Source organism: Budorcas taxicolor, chromosome 8 (genome assembly GCF_023091745.1).
Source record: "Budorcas taxicolor isolate Tak-1 chromosome 8, Takin1.1, whole genome shotgun sequence".
NCBI lineage: Eukaryota > Metazoa > Chordata > Mammalia > Artiodactyla > Bovidae > Budorcas > Budorcas taxicolor.
In genome coordinates this window covers 83451753-83467943 of record NC_068917.1, presented here as the reverse complement: position 1 = coordinate 83467943, position 16191 = coordinate 83451753, and the positions used below count along the sequence as shown (strand labels likewise).

General features: G+C 45.6%; 1 protein-coding gene across 1 annotated transcript in view; it reads right to left on the bottom strand.

Moving 5' to 3' along the window:
- The window catches only part of DAPK1 (death associated protein kinase 1), a 205879-nt gene that overhangs the window by 93212 nt on the left and 96476 nt on the right, over positions 1-16191 (bottom strand). Inside the window, exon 3 of the mRNA XM_052645429.1 lies at positions 3152-3373. Coding sequence (XP_052501389.1) covers positions 3152-3373 — 222 coding nt within the window. The remainder of the gene's footprint in view (positions 1-3151; positions 3374-16191) is intronic.

Genomic DNA, 16191 nt, shown 5'->3' with positions numbered 1-16191 from the left:
ACTTAAAAAATTTTTGAAAACACAAAACTATAGTGATAGAGAATGGCTCAGCGACCACCAGAGAGTATGGAGTGGAAGGTGAGTGTGACTCTAAGCGGTAAGTACAAGGGTGTTTTGGGGGCAAATGGACTATTCTGAATCTTGCTTTGGGAAGTGGTTATACAAATCTACACACGTGTTATCTTTCATAGAATTATACAACTCTCCTCCAACACCAAATTTACTGTATAATAATTTTAAAACAAGTGGCTAAAGACATTGCATGTCATCTACTTTATGCAGAGGATAAATGCATCTAATGGAAAATTTCTATGAACTGGGAGTTAGTCAACAGAAGTTGAACTGAGACTATATACACACAGGTAGCAGTAACGCCTCACCATCATTTGTACATTCTGATATACAAAGGGAGCAAATGACATTCTTGAGTTACTAGGCATGCAGGCATGCCCAGTCACTCCGTCATGTCTGACTCTTTTGCCACCCCATGGACTACAGCCTGCTAGGCTCCTGTGTCCATGGGATCTCCCAGGCAAGAATACTGGAGTGGGTTGCCATTTCCTTCTCCAAGCGATCTTCTTGACCCAAGGATTAAACCCATGTCTTCTGTGGCTCCTCCATTAGCAGGCAGAATCTTTACCAGTGAGCCACCTGGGCAGGCTGAGTTACCAGGCATGACCTGGTAATTCTCTGAAACGGCAAAACAGTTGTGATCTATATAATTTCTTTCCCAGGAACTTTGCATTCATAGTCTCTGACAACAGCCGTAAGGGAGAAAATTTAGGTTTAGAGATATATGGTAAGGGCTTCCTGGGTTGCTCAGCTGGTAAAGAATCTGCCTGCAGTGCAGGAGAACCTGGTTCAGTTCCGGGGTTGGGAAGTTCTCCTGGAGAAGGGATAGGCTACCCACTCCAGTGTTCTTGAGCTTACCTGGTGGCTCAGATGGTAAAGAATCTGTCTGCAATGCAGGAGACCTGGGTTCAATCCCTGGGTTGGGAAGACTCCCTGGAGGAGGGCATGACAACCCACTCCAGTATTCTTGCCTGGAAAATCCCTATAGAAGGAGGAGCTACAGTCCATGGGGTTGCAAAGAGTTGTACACAACTGAGTGACTAAGCACAGGACATAGATGGGAAAGGATTTGCTCTGGATTTTGATCTCGGGTCTGTCTAGTTTTCAAATCACCATTCAAAGTCACAGCAAAGATTACACTCTGATTCCTCTCTTTTTTCTGCGGAACCCTGAGCAGCCCTCTAATCCTCTGTGCTCTTAGAGTCCTGCTCTTCCTTTAAGGCTGTGGTTCTCAATGGGGGAGAAGGGAAGAGTCTGTACCCAGGGGACATGTGGTAACATCTGGAGGCATTTTTAATCGTGACAGCTAGGGGAGAGGATGCTCTCCGGTGGGTAGAAGCCAGAGATGTTGCCAAACATCCTACAATACATAGGACAGTCCCCTGAATGATTATGCAGCCCAATATGTCACTAGTGCAGAGGCTGAGAACTTCCCAGAAACATGTATTAAACACATCCATGGAGAAGACTCTTGAGACAGCAAGGAGATCAAACCAGTCAATCCTAAAGGAAATCAACCCTGAATATTCATTGGAAGGACTGATGCTGAAGCTGAAGCTCCAATACTTTGGCCACCTGATGCTAAGAGCTGACTCACTGGAAAAACCCTGATGCTGGGCAAGATTGAGGGCCGGAGAAGGGTGAGATACAGCACAAAATGGTTGGATGGCATTACTGACTCAATGGACATGAGTTTGAGCAAACTCTGAGAGGTGGTGAAAGACAGGGAGGCCTGGCGTGCTGCAGCCCATGGGGCTGCAAAGAGTTGGACATGACTGAGCGACTGCACGACAACAAATGAGCCAGACACTTTGCTAGCTACGTTTATATTCTCATCTCACATATCTCCTCAAAACCCTTCTGAGGTATTAATTGATCCCAATTTATAGTTAAGGTTCCTGTTCAGATGCATAAAGGAACGTGCTCAGAGCCCAGTGATGAGACAAGAAGCAAGTGGGTATCCCAGGCCCTTGTGACTGCAAAGCACAGGTCCTCACAGTGAGGTGCCAAGCCCTCTGTATACCTCCCCTCACTTCCATCTTCTCTGGGCTCAAAAATCACCTGTTAGCCCTGAGAGATCTGCAAATAAGAGGGAGCTGCTGGGCTGGCAAAAGGGTACATCTGAATTTCAGAGGCTCCAGGAAATGGGTGGGGCCTGTCATCACTAAGAACCACCCAGGATTGCTCCATCCATCCCTCCCTCAGCCCCCAGGGTGATGATGTCTGTCCTCCACCCAAACAGTCCAGAGACACTCCCAGCTGCATGTTCTTGGATGACTTCCTCTCCTTTCCCACCAGCCCATGTTGGTTGCTGGATTCATCACAGGGAGCGGGGCCCTCAGGCAGGGGGCCAGGGACTGGGACACATCATAGAACAACGCACTACAGTCAGTTTCCCACAATAACATCCGATGGACAGGGTGTGCCTGAGAAAATCAGCAGAACGCTTTAAAAAACAAGTCCTGCAATCACCCCTGAGTGATTCTGCTTCAATCTCACCCTTTCATATAATGAGTGTTGACAGTTTCAACAGTTAAAAATGAGGTGTGTATAATAAGACAGAGGGAAAGAGAAGAGAGAAAGAAAGAGAAGAGACAGAATTCCCTGGCTGTCCAGTGGTGAAGACTCCATGCTTCCACTGCAGAGGGGCATCAGTTCCTGGTCAGGGAACTAAGATCCTGCATGCTGTGTGGCACAGCCAAAAAAATAAATTAAAAGTATAAAAAAAAGAGAAGAGAAAAAGAGAAGTAGGAAAACAGAGGGAAGGCAGAGGAACAGTGTGAGAGGAGAAGAGCATATGCCTAAAGCTTATCATGAAACTTACAACACAGATATCTCATGACAAACAAGGAAGAACTCAAGACCGAGGACCCACGGGCAAACCAAGTGCGACCACGTGGGTGGAAGCTCCTGCAGACCTACTCCAGACAACTGCAGTTGGGCCTCATGGCAGACCGCACACCCCAGTTCTCCAACTCAGCAAGGCCCAGTCGTCCCCAGGAGGGTCCAGGCTGGTGGCTGTGCCATCCGGCTGCTCGGAGCCGGCAGTGCCCCTCCCCCGCCCCCGCACAGCACTCACAGTTCCAGGATCAGGATGACGTCCGTCTTGTTCTCGTAAACCTCGTGCAGGGTGATGACGTTGGGGTGCTGGATCTCCTTTAGGATGCTGACTTCCCGCTCGATGTCCTCGCGGCTCACGCCCCGCCGGCTGGATTTGGTCCTCCTTTTCTTGATGAATTTGGCGGCATACTGTAGACCGGTGCTTTTCTCACGGCATTTCTTCACGACGGCAAACTGCCCACTGCAGAGAGAAGGGAGAAGAGGTCCCGGGTCATTTATACCTTCTTCGTGTGCTGCGCTTAGTCCCTCAGTCGTGTCCCACTCTCTGCAACCCCATGGACTGTAGCCCACCAGTCTCCTCTGTCCATGGGGTTCTACAGACTAGAATACTGGAGTGGGTCGCCATGCCCTCCTCCAGGGGATATATGTTCTTTATTGTTCACTAAAACCCAGGTTTAGGCAAGAATGTAGTCCCACGGGGTGGGATGGGGGGAACAATAGGATTGTAAATAAGGAAGTCCAAATTGTGGGAAATTAATAAATTCAATACATAAATTTCTTCTTATAACTTGGCTCCATTAATTTAAGCCTCTTTCTTTATGAACAATGCTGCAAAGAATATAATTTCCTTTCTTGAATCACATTTTATTAAATGGGTAATAACACCTCCATTTCTCTGTTCTCCTTCTCCCCCATTTCAGATTCAGGGGCCACAGGAAGGAGCTCCCTCCCATTGGGCCTCATTTCCTTGTTCTTGTCCTGTATTCTAGGAAAGCGAGAGGTTGGGATCAAGGAAATGGCAGAAATATACAGGGTCCTGCCTTCAGTGATGTATTTCTAGCACATACTAAGTCACTTCAGTCATGTCCGACTCTGTGCGACCCTATGGACTGTAACCCGCCAGGCTTTTCTGTCAGTGGGATCTTCCAGGCAAGAATACTGGAGTCGGTTGCCATTTCCTTCTCCAGGGGATCTTTCCGACCCAGGGATTGACCCAGCCTGCATTGCAGGCTGATTCTTTACTGTCTGAGGCACTAGGGAAGCACATATACTTGTTAACTGAAACACATCAGCAACAACAAAAACACAAGCAATACCTCATTTTAGTGGGCTTCACTTTATGTGCTTCACAGATAGTTTTTACAATTTGAAGGTCTGTAGCAGTCTAGTATTGAGCAAACCTATTTGCTCCATTTTTTCCAACAGCATTTGCTCACATGTCTCTGTTTGCAGTATTTCAAACTTTCCCATGATTATTATATTTGTTACAGTAGTTTGAGATCAGTGATCTTTGATGTTACCCCTGAGAAAAGATTACAACTTGCTGAAGGCTCAGATGACGGTGAGCAATTTTTTGCAATAAAACATTTTCTAATTAAGGTATCTATATTGTGTTCTTTTTCTTTAAGGTTTAACACTATTGCACACCTAAGAGACTACAGTACAGTGTGCAACTTTTTTATGTAATTAGTTTTGACTCACTTTATTGCAATCTTTGCTTCATTGATGTGGTCTGGAACTGAACCTGCAATGTCCAAGTCTGCCTCTATATATTTTGTTCATATTTCAGGGACTGATAAGTGATATGCACTAGACATTTGTTGGCTGCTTCTTCACTATCACCTCTCTCCTCTTCTTTTCCCACAATATCTATTATAATTTGGCTCCATTAATGTAAGCCTCTTTCTTTATGCACAATGCTGCAAAGAATATAATTTCCTTTCTTGAATCACATTTTATTCAATGGGTAGTAACACCTCCATTTCTCTGTTCTCCTCCTTCTCCCCCATTTCAGATTCAGGGTCCACAGGGAGGGTTTTTGGTTCTGGGAAGCCAAGGTCCACCCCCAACTATAGATATGGTTCATGTGACCTAAACTAATCCAATTTGTGCACTATATTCTTTGTTTGGAGACTGTGAAGACAAAGATTTTTGTTAAGACACTTTGACCCTCCTTCCCCCCAAAGCTGCTGCCAGTCATCTTGGGACCACTCCTGATCTAAAGCAGGGGCACAACCGGTCAAAGGAAAGAAAACCAGTCAAAGGAAAGGAAACAGGTCTGCGGTAACCCTGTGGAGTGGCTGGATCAACCCTAGCCTGAAGTCGTCTGCCTTTAGACTTTCCAGCAACACAAGCCAATAAAATTCCCTTTACTGCTAAAGCCAGTTTGGTTTGGGTTTTTTTTATTTCTTGCAGAGGGAAGCATCCTAAATTCGACAGCAGAGCCTCCTACCCATACGCTGTTGCTAAGTCCTGTCCTATGCTTTGCAATAAAAGGATACAATAACAGAGCTTGACACAAAATAGTGAAGTGACCGTGTAAGCAGGGGAGAAGCAAGCAGTATACCCTTAAGGTAAGTGAAACACAATGGAAAGGGGCTTCCTACATCACTGCTGGCATCCTCACTTCCTCCCTAGCACCCGAGGGCCAAGGGCCAATCCAGCCATCACAGGATGGGCACATTTCTGGGCACCTGCTGGGGAACTGCTATGTGGAGAATTATCACTGTTATTTTGTGCTAGATTTATTCTCCTCACATGAAGACAAAAGGAAGACAGAAAAATCAAATTAAGGCTAATATTTTGATGTTAAAGAATGGATACATTAAAACGTTACTCATTTACTTTGGCAGTGGGAGGCCATGAAGATAAAAACACATAGTGAAGAATTACTTTTACAGCAGTGCCAATTTTTTTGCATGACAGGTTATTAATATTTTCTTTCCCCGGTCAGCAGGATAGCAGAGATGCTGAAGAATAAATCACATCAGAACACTAGCACCTACTGCCTGTAAGCTTACAACCTTAAAGAGTCATGGGAAATGTTATGACTTTATTACAATCATTTTCTGATTTCCTTGGGGAGTGGAACACTGGGCTTTCCCTCTGGTAGGGGGTAGAGGGTGGGCTGCAGAGATGGGGCTTATGGAGAAAAGAGGAAAAACAGCCCAAATACAAAACAACGTTAGCTTTCCAGAAGCCAGTGAAGTGGTGTTTGTAACCCTTCTCCTCAAAAATACAGTACCACTTCCCCACTAAGCATTCTCAAGGGGCCCCAGGACTCAGCCCAGCCAAGGACCTCCAATCCACAGTAACACATGCTTCTAGGAGCTGGGCCCATGCATGCGTCTGGCAGTTACAGCCACTCGTCAGGCAGACTTAAGGCAAACTCGGTGACTTGAATCACATTGCTTTAAAAAAAACAAAAGCAAAGAGCCAAAGGGAAAAAAAAATCATCAGGAGAGCCACAAAGTATTTTAAACGCAAGCCTGAAATCAAAGATTTTCACAGCCAAATGTTCTATGTTGGCATTCGATGCTTTCAATTATGGGAAGTGAGAGAATCAGGTTCCCAACCCTAAGGCCGAGTTCAAGTGTGGTTCTGAACATCCTGTGTCTCAAGGCGAAGAGTATGTGCACACATCTAAGACAACCGTGTCACCCAGGTTTGCAGCCTAATACCTAGAACCCATTCCCTCACCAAACCATTGACCCCTCGCTTACACTTCAGGGTCCCTCATGAGCAGTCTGAAGGTGGGAGAGGCCCCCGTACAGGAGAAGTTGTGATTCTAGTGCCCCCCATGATAGCATGCTAGCATCTGAGCAAACTTTGGCTGTAGGATGTCAGAGGAGAGTGTAGAACAATTTGGGGAAACACTTTCTAGATCTATCTCAATGCCGCCTCTTTAAAGACACTTTTCCTTATTTATCACCCATTCTTCAACAATCTGCCTCCCCATCACTTTGCTCCAATGAATGCTACATCCCCGAGTCCACAGGGCACTTCATAACCCTCTGTGGCCCCTTAGCAGGCCGAGGACAGACTCCTCGGAGAAGAAACTTGTCTCAAACACAGTGATTTGCTTTGCGAGACCTCATTCCCGTTGGACTATTGGTTAACTGCTGCTCCCAGCCTTCCCTTGTGATCCAGCTTCCGGGGCAGGAGGAGAGCAAACGCACCCAGAGAAGCCAGGCCACCACTGCTGCCACCTAGAAGACTGGCTGCCGCTCCCGCCAACCCCCGTTCTGTGACAAACACACGAGGCCCCTCAGTGACTGATACCCACACAGGCGGTGGATGGGGAAGGTAGCTTCCTTACTAGAAAACAGAAACATTTAAACTTGACAAGACAGAGTACAGGCAATCCTTATTTCCTCCAGGATCGTTATTTGCAAATTCACTTCAGTTCAGTTCAGTCGCTCAGTCGCGTCTGACTCTTTGCAACCCCATGAATCTCAGCACGCCAAGCCTCCCTGTCCATCACCAACACCCGGAGTTCACCCAAACTCATGTCCATCGAGTCAGTGATGCCATCCAGCCATCTCATCCTCTGTCGTCCCCTTCTCCTCCTGCCCCCAATCCCTCCCAGCATCAAGGTCTTTTCCAATGAGTCAACTCTTCGCATGAGGTGGCCAAAGTACTGGAGTTTCAGCTTTAGCATCATTCCTTCCAAAGAACACCCAGGACTGATCTCCTTTAGAATGGACTGGTTGGATCTCCTTGCACTCCAAAGGACTCTCAAGAGTCTTCTCCAACACCACAGTTCAAAAGCATCAATTCTTCGGCACTCAGCTTTCTTCACGGTCCAACTTTCACATCCATATATCACCACTGGAAAAACCATAGCCTTGACTAGATGGATTTTTGCTGGCAAAGTAATGTCTCTGCTTTTGAATATGCTATCTAGGTTGGTCATAACTTTCCTTCCGAGGAGTAAGCATCTTTTAATTTCATGGCTGCAATCACCATCTGCAGTGATTTTGGAGCCCCCCAAAATAAAGTCTGACATTGTTTCCCCATCTATTTCCCATGAAGTGGTGGGACCAGATGCCATGATCTTAGTTTTCTGAATGTTGAGCTTTAAGTCAACTTTTTCACTCTCCTCTTTCACTTTCATCAAGAGGCTTTTGAGTTCCTCTTCACTTTCTGCCATAAGGGTGGTGTCATCTGCATATCTGAGGTTATTGATATTTCTCCCAGCAATCTTGATTCCAGCTTGTGCTTCTTCAGCCCAGCGTTTCTCATGATGTACTCTGCCCTTATAATTTTATTTGTAATCTAAAAAACTCAATACTCATAGTACTATCGTGGTCATTTGTGGATCTGACCACAAATGACCAGACATGGTCAGACATGCATGTTCCCAGCTGAGCTCGGTTAAGGGCACACTCTGCCCCCTTGTTTCAGCTCTCACAATGTAAACAGTGCCCTTTTCATAGTCTGTTCAGTGCCGTGTTTTCAGTTTCATTTTGCTTTTTGTGCTTTTTGTTCATGATTTCACTATTTAAAATGGCCCCCAAGCATGGTATTGAAGAGCTGTCCAGTGTTCATTAAGCATGGAGGCTATGGTGTGCCTTACAGAGAAAACACGTGTTAGACAAGGCATGCTTGGCATGAGATATAGTGCTGCTGGCCATGGATCAACATTACTGCATCAACTATATACACATAATTAGGTGCCTTTAGATTGGCTTAAAGCTCAACATTCAGAAAACAAAGATCACGGCATCCGGTACCATCACTTCATGGGAAATAGAGGGGGAAACAGTGGAAACAGTGTCAGGCTTTATTTTTTGGGGTTCCAAAATCACTGCAGATGGTGACTGCAGCCATGAAATTAAAAGATGCTTACTCCTTGGGAGGAAAGTTATGATCAACCTAGATAGCATATTCAGAAGCAGAGACATTACTTTGCTGACTAAGGTCCATCTAGTCAAGGCTATGTATGGATGTGAGAGTTGGACTGTGAAGAAGGCTGAGTGCTGAAGAATTGATGCTTTTGAACTGTGGTGCTGGAGAAGACTCTTGAGAGTCCCTTGGACTGCAAGGAGATCCAACCAGTCCATCCTGAAGGAGCTCAGCCCTGGGATTTCTTTGGAAGAATGACGCTAAAGCTGAAGCTCCAGTACTTTGGACACCTCATGTGAAGTGTTGACTCATTGGAAAAGACTTTGATGCTGCGAGGGATTGGGGGCAGGAAGAGAAGGGGACGACAGAGGATGATGCGGCTGGATGGCATCACTGACTCGATGAAGGTGAATCTAAGTGAACTCCGGGCATTGGTGATGGACAAGGAGGCCTGGCATGCTGCGATTCATGGGGTCTCAAAGAGTCGGACACGACTGAGCGACTGAACTGAACTGAACTGAAACAGAAACACAACAAACAATGTTATGTTTTGATCTATTGGTAAAATGTGACCTGCTCACAGGACCCTTGCAGGGAGCCAGCACGAGGAGTCCCGCCCGTGGCAAAGGTCATAAGGTTAAGGGGCCCGACAGGCAAAGGCGAGTCGGGCCTTAAGGGAGCCTTGCTGGATCTGCTCGTGCATCTGCCCCAAAACCAGAGTCTGCCTGCTTTACTGTGTTATGCTTTCCACCTACTCTTCTGACATTAACAAGGGGCTGTCCCCTCACCACCCTTTTCTGGAAAAAGTTAATTTAGAGCTTTTAGATAATAAGTCTCCTGGGCATAATAAGAGTGTTTCAATCCAAAAACCCCTCTGATGGCTTTCTAGCCTGCCTGCCGGACTCTTACAGCTGAGGATGTGATTGTTTGTGGCCTCCCGACCAGGAGAGGCACAGGAAGCTTAAAACATCCTAGGAATGTAGGGGCTTCCGAGGAGTCAAAATCATTAGAATAGGACCGATTAAGGGTTTCATTTGTTGAGCCAATACTTGCAGCCAAATTTTCGTATCTTTTATTTGTAGATATAGTTGGTATATAGAAAAAACAGGTAGTAGCCCTGGTATTAGCAACATTAGATCTTTGAGTTAAGTACTTTCTTTGTTATAACCCACTGCACCTTTGTTCTACAGGAATGTAACTTTATTTAGTACTTTGAGGGTGATGGAGATTAAAGAAAAAACACTTCAGGGGAAAAAGAGCTTTCTGGTTGATAGACATTTATCTAGGAAAAGAGCCATAAAAATGTTAACAAGCCTCCTGGCCAGAAGATGATGTAAAACCACCTAAGACCTTTTGTATACGGGAAGGTATGCAAAAGGTAAGCCTGGTCTCAATAAGGGTCAGGACTGCTGCCCCTGCATAACTCTGCATATTCCATTATTTCTTTATGTGCAACTTGGGGTATATAAGCTGCTTTTGAAAATAAAGTTGTGGGTCTGGCACCAATGCTTGGCTCCCCCATGTCGTTCTTTTCTCCCTTTTCTGGCTGAATTCCCATCTGGAGCGTGGAGGCTCGCCATGTCTACTTACTTGCCCTGGCTTCTAAGACCCATGTGAGAGGGAGCCCAAGGCGGGGCACCCTCCGCTATTCAAGCGGGTGCCAATGGCCTACGTAGGTGGTGCAAACTCCTTGTCTTGGAGTTTTATTGGTTTTCCTCATAAACCAAGTTATTCAGCATCTTTTCTCCACTAATTTTCCTACTACACTATTCTTTCCTAATCTCTCTTTATATTTCTAAATAAATAAGTTTTTCCTTGCCAACTCCGTCCTCGCTTCGAATTCCCTGGATCCACCAGGGCTGGACCCTGACAGACCCTAACTCTGTATTTCCTCCAGGACCACTGGTTCAGTATCTGCTAAGTCAGTGTTTGTGATGAATTTATAGAACATTAACTACTATGATGAGCACTGACCGTGTGTCATTTTTTTTGTTTGTTTTTTCTCATAACATTCTCTGTCATCTAATAACTGGCAGTTTATTACATTAGGTACAGCCAGCCACACTCATTTTAAAATGAAACCTTTCCATTTAGGGTAATGTTTATTAATCACCAGTGGTCAGATGCATATAAAGACAAGAGCCATCCCAGCTTTATAAGAGTTATCTACTAAAAAAAAAAAAAGTGTTTCAAACATAATAACTAATTTCATTAAAAAGAAAAAACTTTGTCTAAAAGGACCTTCAATAAAATAACCTAATCTAATTTTGAAGGCTTTCCTGGTGGCTCAGTGGTAAGGAATTCACCTGCCAATGTAGGAGATGTGGGTTCAGTCCCTGGGTCAGGAAGATCCTCTGGAGAAGGGAATGGCAACCCACTCCAGAATTTTTGCCTGGGAAATCCCATGGACAGAGGAGCCTGGTGGCTACAGTCCACGGGGTCTCAAAAGACTTGGACATGACTGAGTGACTAAACAACAACAATCTAATTTCCAATCTGATTTCCTTGTCTTATTTATTAATATATCTAATTTAAACAGTACCCTGGCAGTCATTCAATGAGCTTTATCCAGGATGCTATCTATGCGAGGCATTTTACATAAAATTCACATTATCACCATCTCTTCTATCAATTAATGAGAAAACCAAGCCTCAGAGAGATTTTTAAAAATCACACCAAATCACTCAGCAAGTAAGTTGCATAATTGAGAACTGGAGCCAAATCCAAGTGCATTTGCTTCCAGAGCTCTATTCAATGAGCACAGTTGTTATACTGGGCTTGTGTCCATTCTGACTGAGATACAAGCCACCTCCTGTGAAGTCACAGACAGGACTGGAACATCATTCAGGAAAGAGTTTTGTAAGGGGAAGGCAAAGAGAGGGGCCTTGTGGTTAGTAAATCGGGGCAATGGAGCTTCCTCTTCTCCACTGAAAATTCAAACAGTGTTTAATTAGCTAAAACCATGGCTTTTACACTCTCAGGGGGCTCTGTGACCAAAGGAAAACCCTGTTTATGTGTAAGCTTAGGAAGCAAGATGCTAACACTGAGAAAGAACCACAGAAGGTTCATTCCCAAGATCAGCATACAAGGATTACATGCAACTGATGAAACATTTGTGCCCATAATTAGTTCCACCTCTCCCGTCCTTCCAAGACTTGAGGTTTTTAACTAACACAAAATAATTTTTACTTTTGAATTCATATATCAAGCTTCTGGCAAAATTTTAGTGCTGGTGAAGAGCCTGGCAGGCTACAGTCCATGGGGTCACAAAGAGTCAGACATGACTGAGCGACTAAGCACATTTTTCTTGAAGAGTTGCATTCTGAGAGTGACACAGACACAGACCCTGCTAGAATACAGGAATTACAGGCCTTAAATAAGAGGTGAGGTGACAGAAAAGATTGTTCAAGGATGAGTTCACACTTGATAATAATTCACATTTATGGCAGGCGATAAAAACCCCAAAGAGCTTATAGAGTAAGGGAGAGAGAAGCTTGTTAACACTGTAAGGTGGAAAGGGCCACAGAAAGGACACAGCCACTTGGGACCACTTCAGGGGAGAGGATGGGGTTGGGAGAACCAAGCAGTGTCCTGAAGTCTGGGCTCCAGCCAAAAGAGGAAGAAACTGGGTGTTGGGGGGATGGCTTCCAAGAGGAAGAAGAGCGTGACCCAGGGCAGGGAGGCATGAAAGAGCCTGCCTGGCATTCTTGACAGAAGAGGAAGTGGCGGTGGGGAAATGAGGGATCCTCACAGCCAAGGTCCTGCCCAGAATGGAGCAATGCCAGCCCCAAACCTGCTAACAACGTGGGAAAGCAGAGAGCTGGCTGAGCCTTGTTTTCCTCCTCTGTATAAGAGCAATGCCAACATGAAATGAGGTCATGCATGTGAGTACAGCATTCAAGCACATGAAAAGTATGAAAGTTAGCACATTGGCTCAGTTCCATACTTCTTAAAGAAACCAAGAGGCTTCCCTGATAAAGAATTTGCCTGCAATGCAGGAGACCCTGGTTTGATTCCTGGGTTGAGAAGATCCCCCTGGAGAAGGGATAGGCTACCCACTCCAGTATTCTTGGGCTTCACCGGTGGCTTAGCTGGAAAAGAATCTGCCTGCAACACAGGAGATCTGGGTTCAATCCCTGGGTTGGGAAGATCCCCTAGAGAAGGGAAAGGCTACCCACTCCAGTATTCTGGCCTGGAGAATTCCATGAACTTTATAGTTCCTGGGGTTGCAAAGGGTCAGACACGACTGGGTGACTTTCACTCACTCACTCACTCAAAGAAGCCAAGAGGGTGGTATTTCAGAGGCTGAACAGCAGCACCTAATTTCTTCTTGGCAGTTTTCTTTACAACATCTTTGAAATCTAAGTGTTAAATCTCTACACTTCCCCCCACATTAGGACTCAACAAAGCTATTTTCATTTTGGATGGGACCTATGTGATTTTCCGCAGTTGGTCCATAAAAGACCGTGTGGCTTTGTATGCTGAATTTTTAGGTAGGTGATGGGAGGGCTTCCCCAGTAGATGAGCAGTAAAGAATCCGCCTGCTAATGCAGGAGAGGTTAAGAGAAATGGGTTTGACTGCTGGTCAGGAAAATCCCCTGAAAGAACACATGGCAATCCACTCCAGTATTCTTGCCTGGAGAATCCCATGGACAGAAGAGCCTGGCAGGCTATAGTCCATAGGGTCGCAGAGAATCAAACACAACTGAAGCAACTGAGCACCAATGCATGCAGGTGATGGGAAGCGACTGCATTTTGCAAAGATGACCTCAGCTGTATCTCCCATCATTCACACTCTTGCTTGGTGTGGCCCTGCCTTTCCCACCATCCCTGTCCCTGGAATCTGAGCTTTGTCTGACCATTAGAACATGGTAGCGTGACTCTGGGGCTTCTGCCGGGGTTGTCAGCATGCACACTCTTGAGAGCTAGCTCCCTCTGGGAACTCAGCCACCACGCTGGGAGAAGCCATGTGGACATGTTCCCATCAATAGCGCCTGCTGAGTGGAGAGCAGCTGTAGAAAGTCAGCCAGGTGAGCATTCAGGTGGCTCCAGCCCCAGCCAACATCTCAATGCCACCACGTGAGAGAGAACCCCAAGCAAGAACACTCACAGAAGCATATGCTCATAAAAAACGTTGTTTCAAGCTACCAAGTTTTGGGGTGTTTGTTTCACAACAATGGATAGGTGGAACAGCTACTAAAAAAAATTTTTTTTTAAAACAGATGATCCCAGAAGCTATGTGAAGAAAAGATTCAATACACAAGGTGAGGGGACAGAAGGTGACCGGTGTCTCTGACAAGCCTAAAGGAAGAGCCAGGGACAGGAGCAAGAGTGTCCGGACCATTTTGCATGCAGTTAGCCCCCCGGGGTGGGCATGGGGCCCCACACAAACAGGCCCCTTGTTACATCAGCAGGTATGGGCTCACTTTTCAGGTTCTCTGTTTCTCATCTTGGCAGCAAGTCACCCTCTTTCAAGGGAAGTGTTACATCATTTACGAGGGACCTCTGTGCCAAAACCCAAAACTGATGACAACAAAACCCAAATATCACACTAAAATGCCTCTGCAGATTTCTGGCTGAGCTGTACTATCCCCAGCGTAGCTTCCCCAGTCTCTCTGGGGAAGCAGGTCCTCCCCTCTGGGAAATGCACAAGACCCAAAGTCTTTAGCTGCTCAGTTGTGTCCAGCTATTTGCAATCCCATGGACTACTCTGTGGCCAGGCTCCTCTGTCCATGGGATTCTCCAGGCACGAATATTAGAGTGGGTAGCCATTCCCTTCTCCAAGGGACCTTCCTGACCAAGGGATTGAATCTGGGTTTCCCACACTGCAGGCAGATTCTTTACCAGCTGAGCCACCAGGGAATTACCACTCTCCAGCAAGACCTAGTAAACATATGGCTATGACTCTCCATCCTGACTGGTGCAGATGCCCAGGGCCTATCCCTAGGGACATCACCTGTAGAGGTCTCTGGTGATGGGGAAGCACTTGGTCCTCGTTCAGTGGAAACTTCCCCTTCCATCCCAACCCACCCGCTGTGCAGACTTCAGCAGATGATGACCCAGTATGGGAACCTGGTACTTCAGCACCAAGTCTGAGTTTCTGGAACACTTTCATGCTGCAGCCCACACTTGGAACTGCTCTCTTTCTGCCTTTTGAGAAGCTATGTGTGACAGGAAGAGAAACCACTTTTTTTTTTTTACAAGGAAACAAAGTTGGTGATTTATTACTATTTATTATTATTACTATTATTATTAAAAACAAACAACCCTCCAAAAATTATTTTGAACTGCTGCCATGGGTCAATTAAAAAGTCACATGATCTAGAGAACAAGAGTTCCCCCACCAGTAAGCAAACAGAGCAGGTTGCCAGGACACTGAGGGGGAGAAGCAGAGTTTGCCAAGAGGATAAACAGCAGCATGTCACCCCGGGAACCAGGACAACACACGAGTCAGGAGTAAGCTGCAAAACGTAATTGCTGCCCAAGGGTATGCTGGGAGCTACACGCTGGGTGGGGGAGCTCAGACCAGAGATGGACCCCTTGCGGGGAGCATCCTCCCAGAAGATAGAATGCCGAGAAGTTACCCAGGAGAACGGGGCAAGACCCAGGACCTAAGGCAGGGCAGACAAGGGTCTGGCTTCCCACACAAGTGTGGGGCTGCCAGTGGGTCAAAGAAACCAAATACACAGAGTATCAGGAGCAGCCTCCTTATAATTAAGGAACTAGCAAACCAGAGCTGGTGAGGACCCAGAAATAAGGAAGATGAGAAAGAGAACAGCGAGTACTCTGTTCACTTGACGTGTCCCCAGGATACCTCCTTGGAGGGGGAAGGTATGAGCTCCACTTAGAAGATCATTTCCCAAAGCGGGTTCTCTGAAGCTCATGTTTGGGATTAGCAGATACAAACTATGATACACAGGATGGATAAAAAACAAGGTCCTATGTCTAGCACGGGGAACTATATTCAATATCCCATGATAAATCATAATGGAAAAGAATTATGAAAGAGAATGTATACATATATGTATAACTGAGTCACTCTGCTATACAACAGAAATTAACACAATATTGTAATTCAATTATTTAAAAAAATTTTTTTAAAAAGAGGGTACTCTTTAAAAAATTTTTTTCATGGAGAAAGTTTCATGGCAAAGCACATTTAGGGAAAATCGGGTAAACAGAGACACAACAGGCCTCTATACGGAGAACTCACCAGACCCCACCCTCTGTCTCCAAGGGGGCATGGAATTCAGCGTTTTAGCAGGTTGGATGGTGTTGTTAACCATAATTTATTTTTTCTTGGTTGTGAAATCCAGTTTTATTGGGAGAGTTTGCTTTGGTCTTCTCTTCCAGTTAATAGTTACATTCTTAAGAGCTGGGACTGAGTCTGCAGACAGCAGTTCCCTTTCCTTTTGAACCTAGAGCTGCATT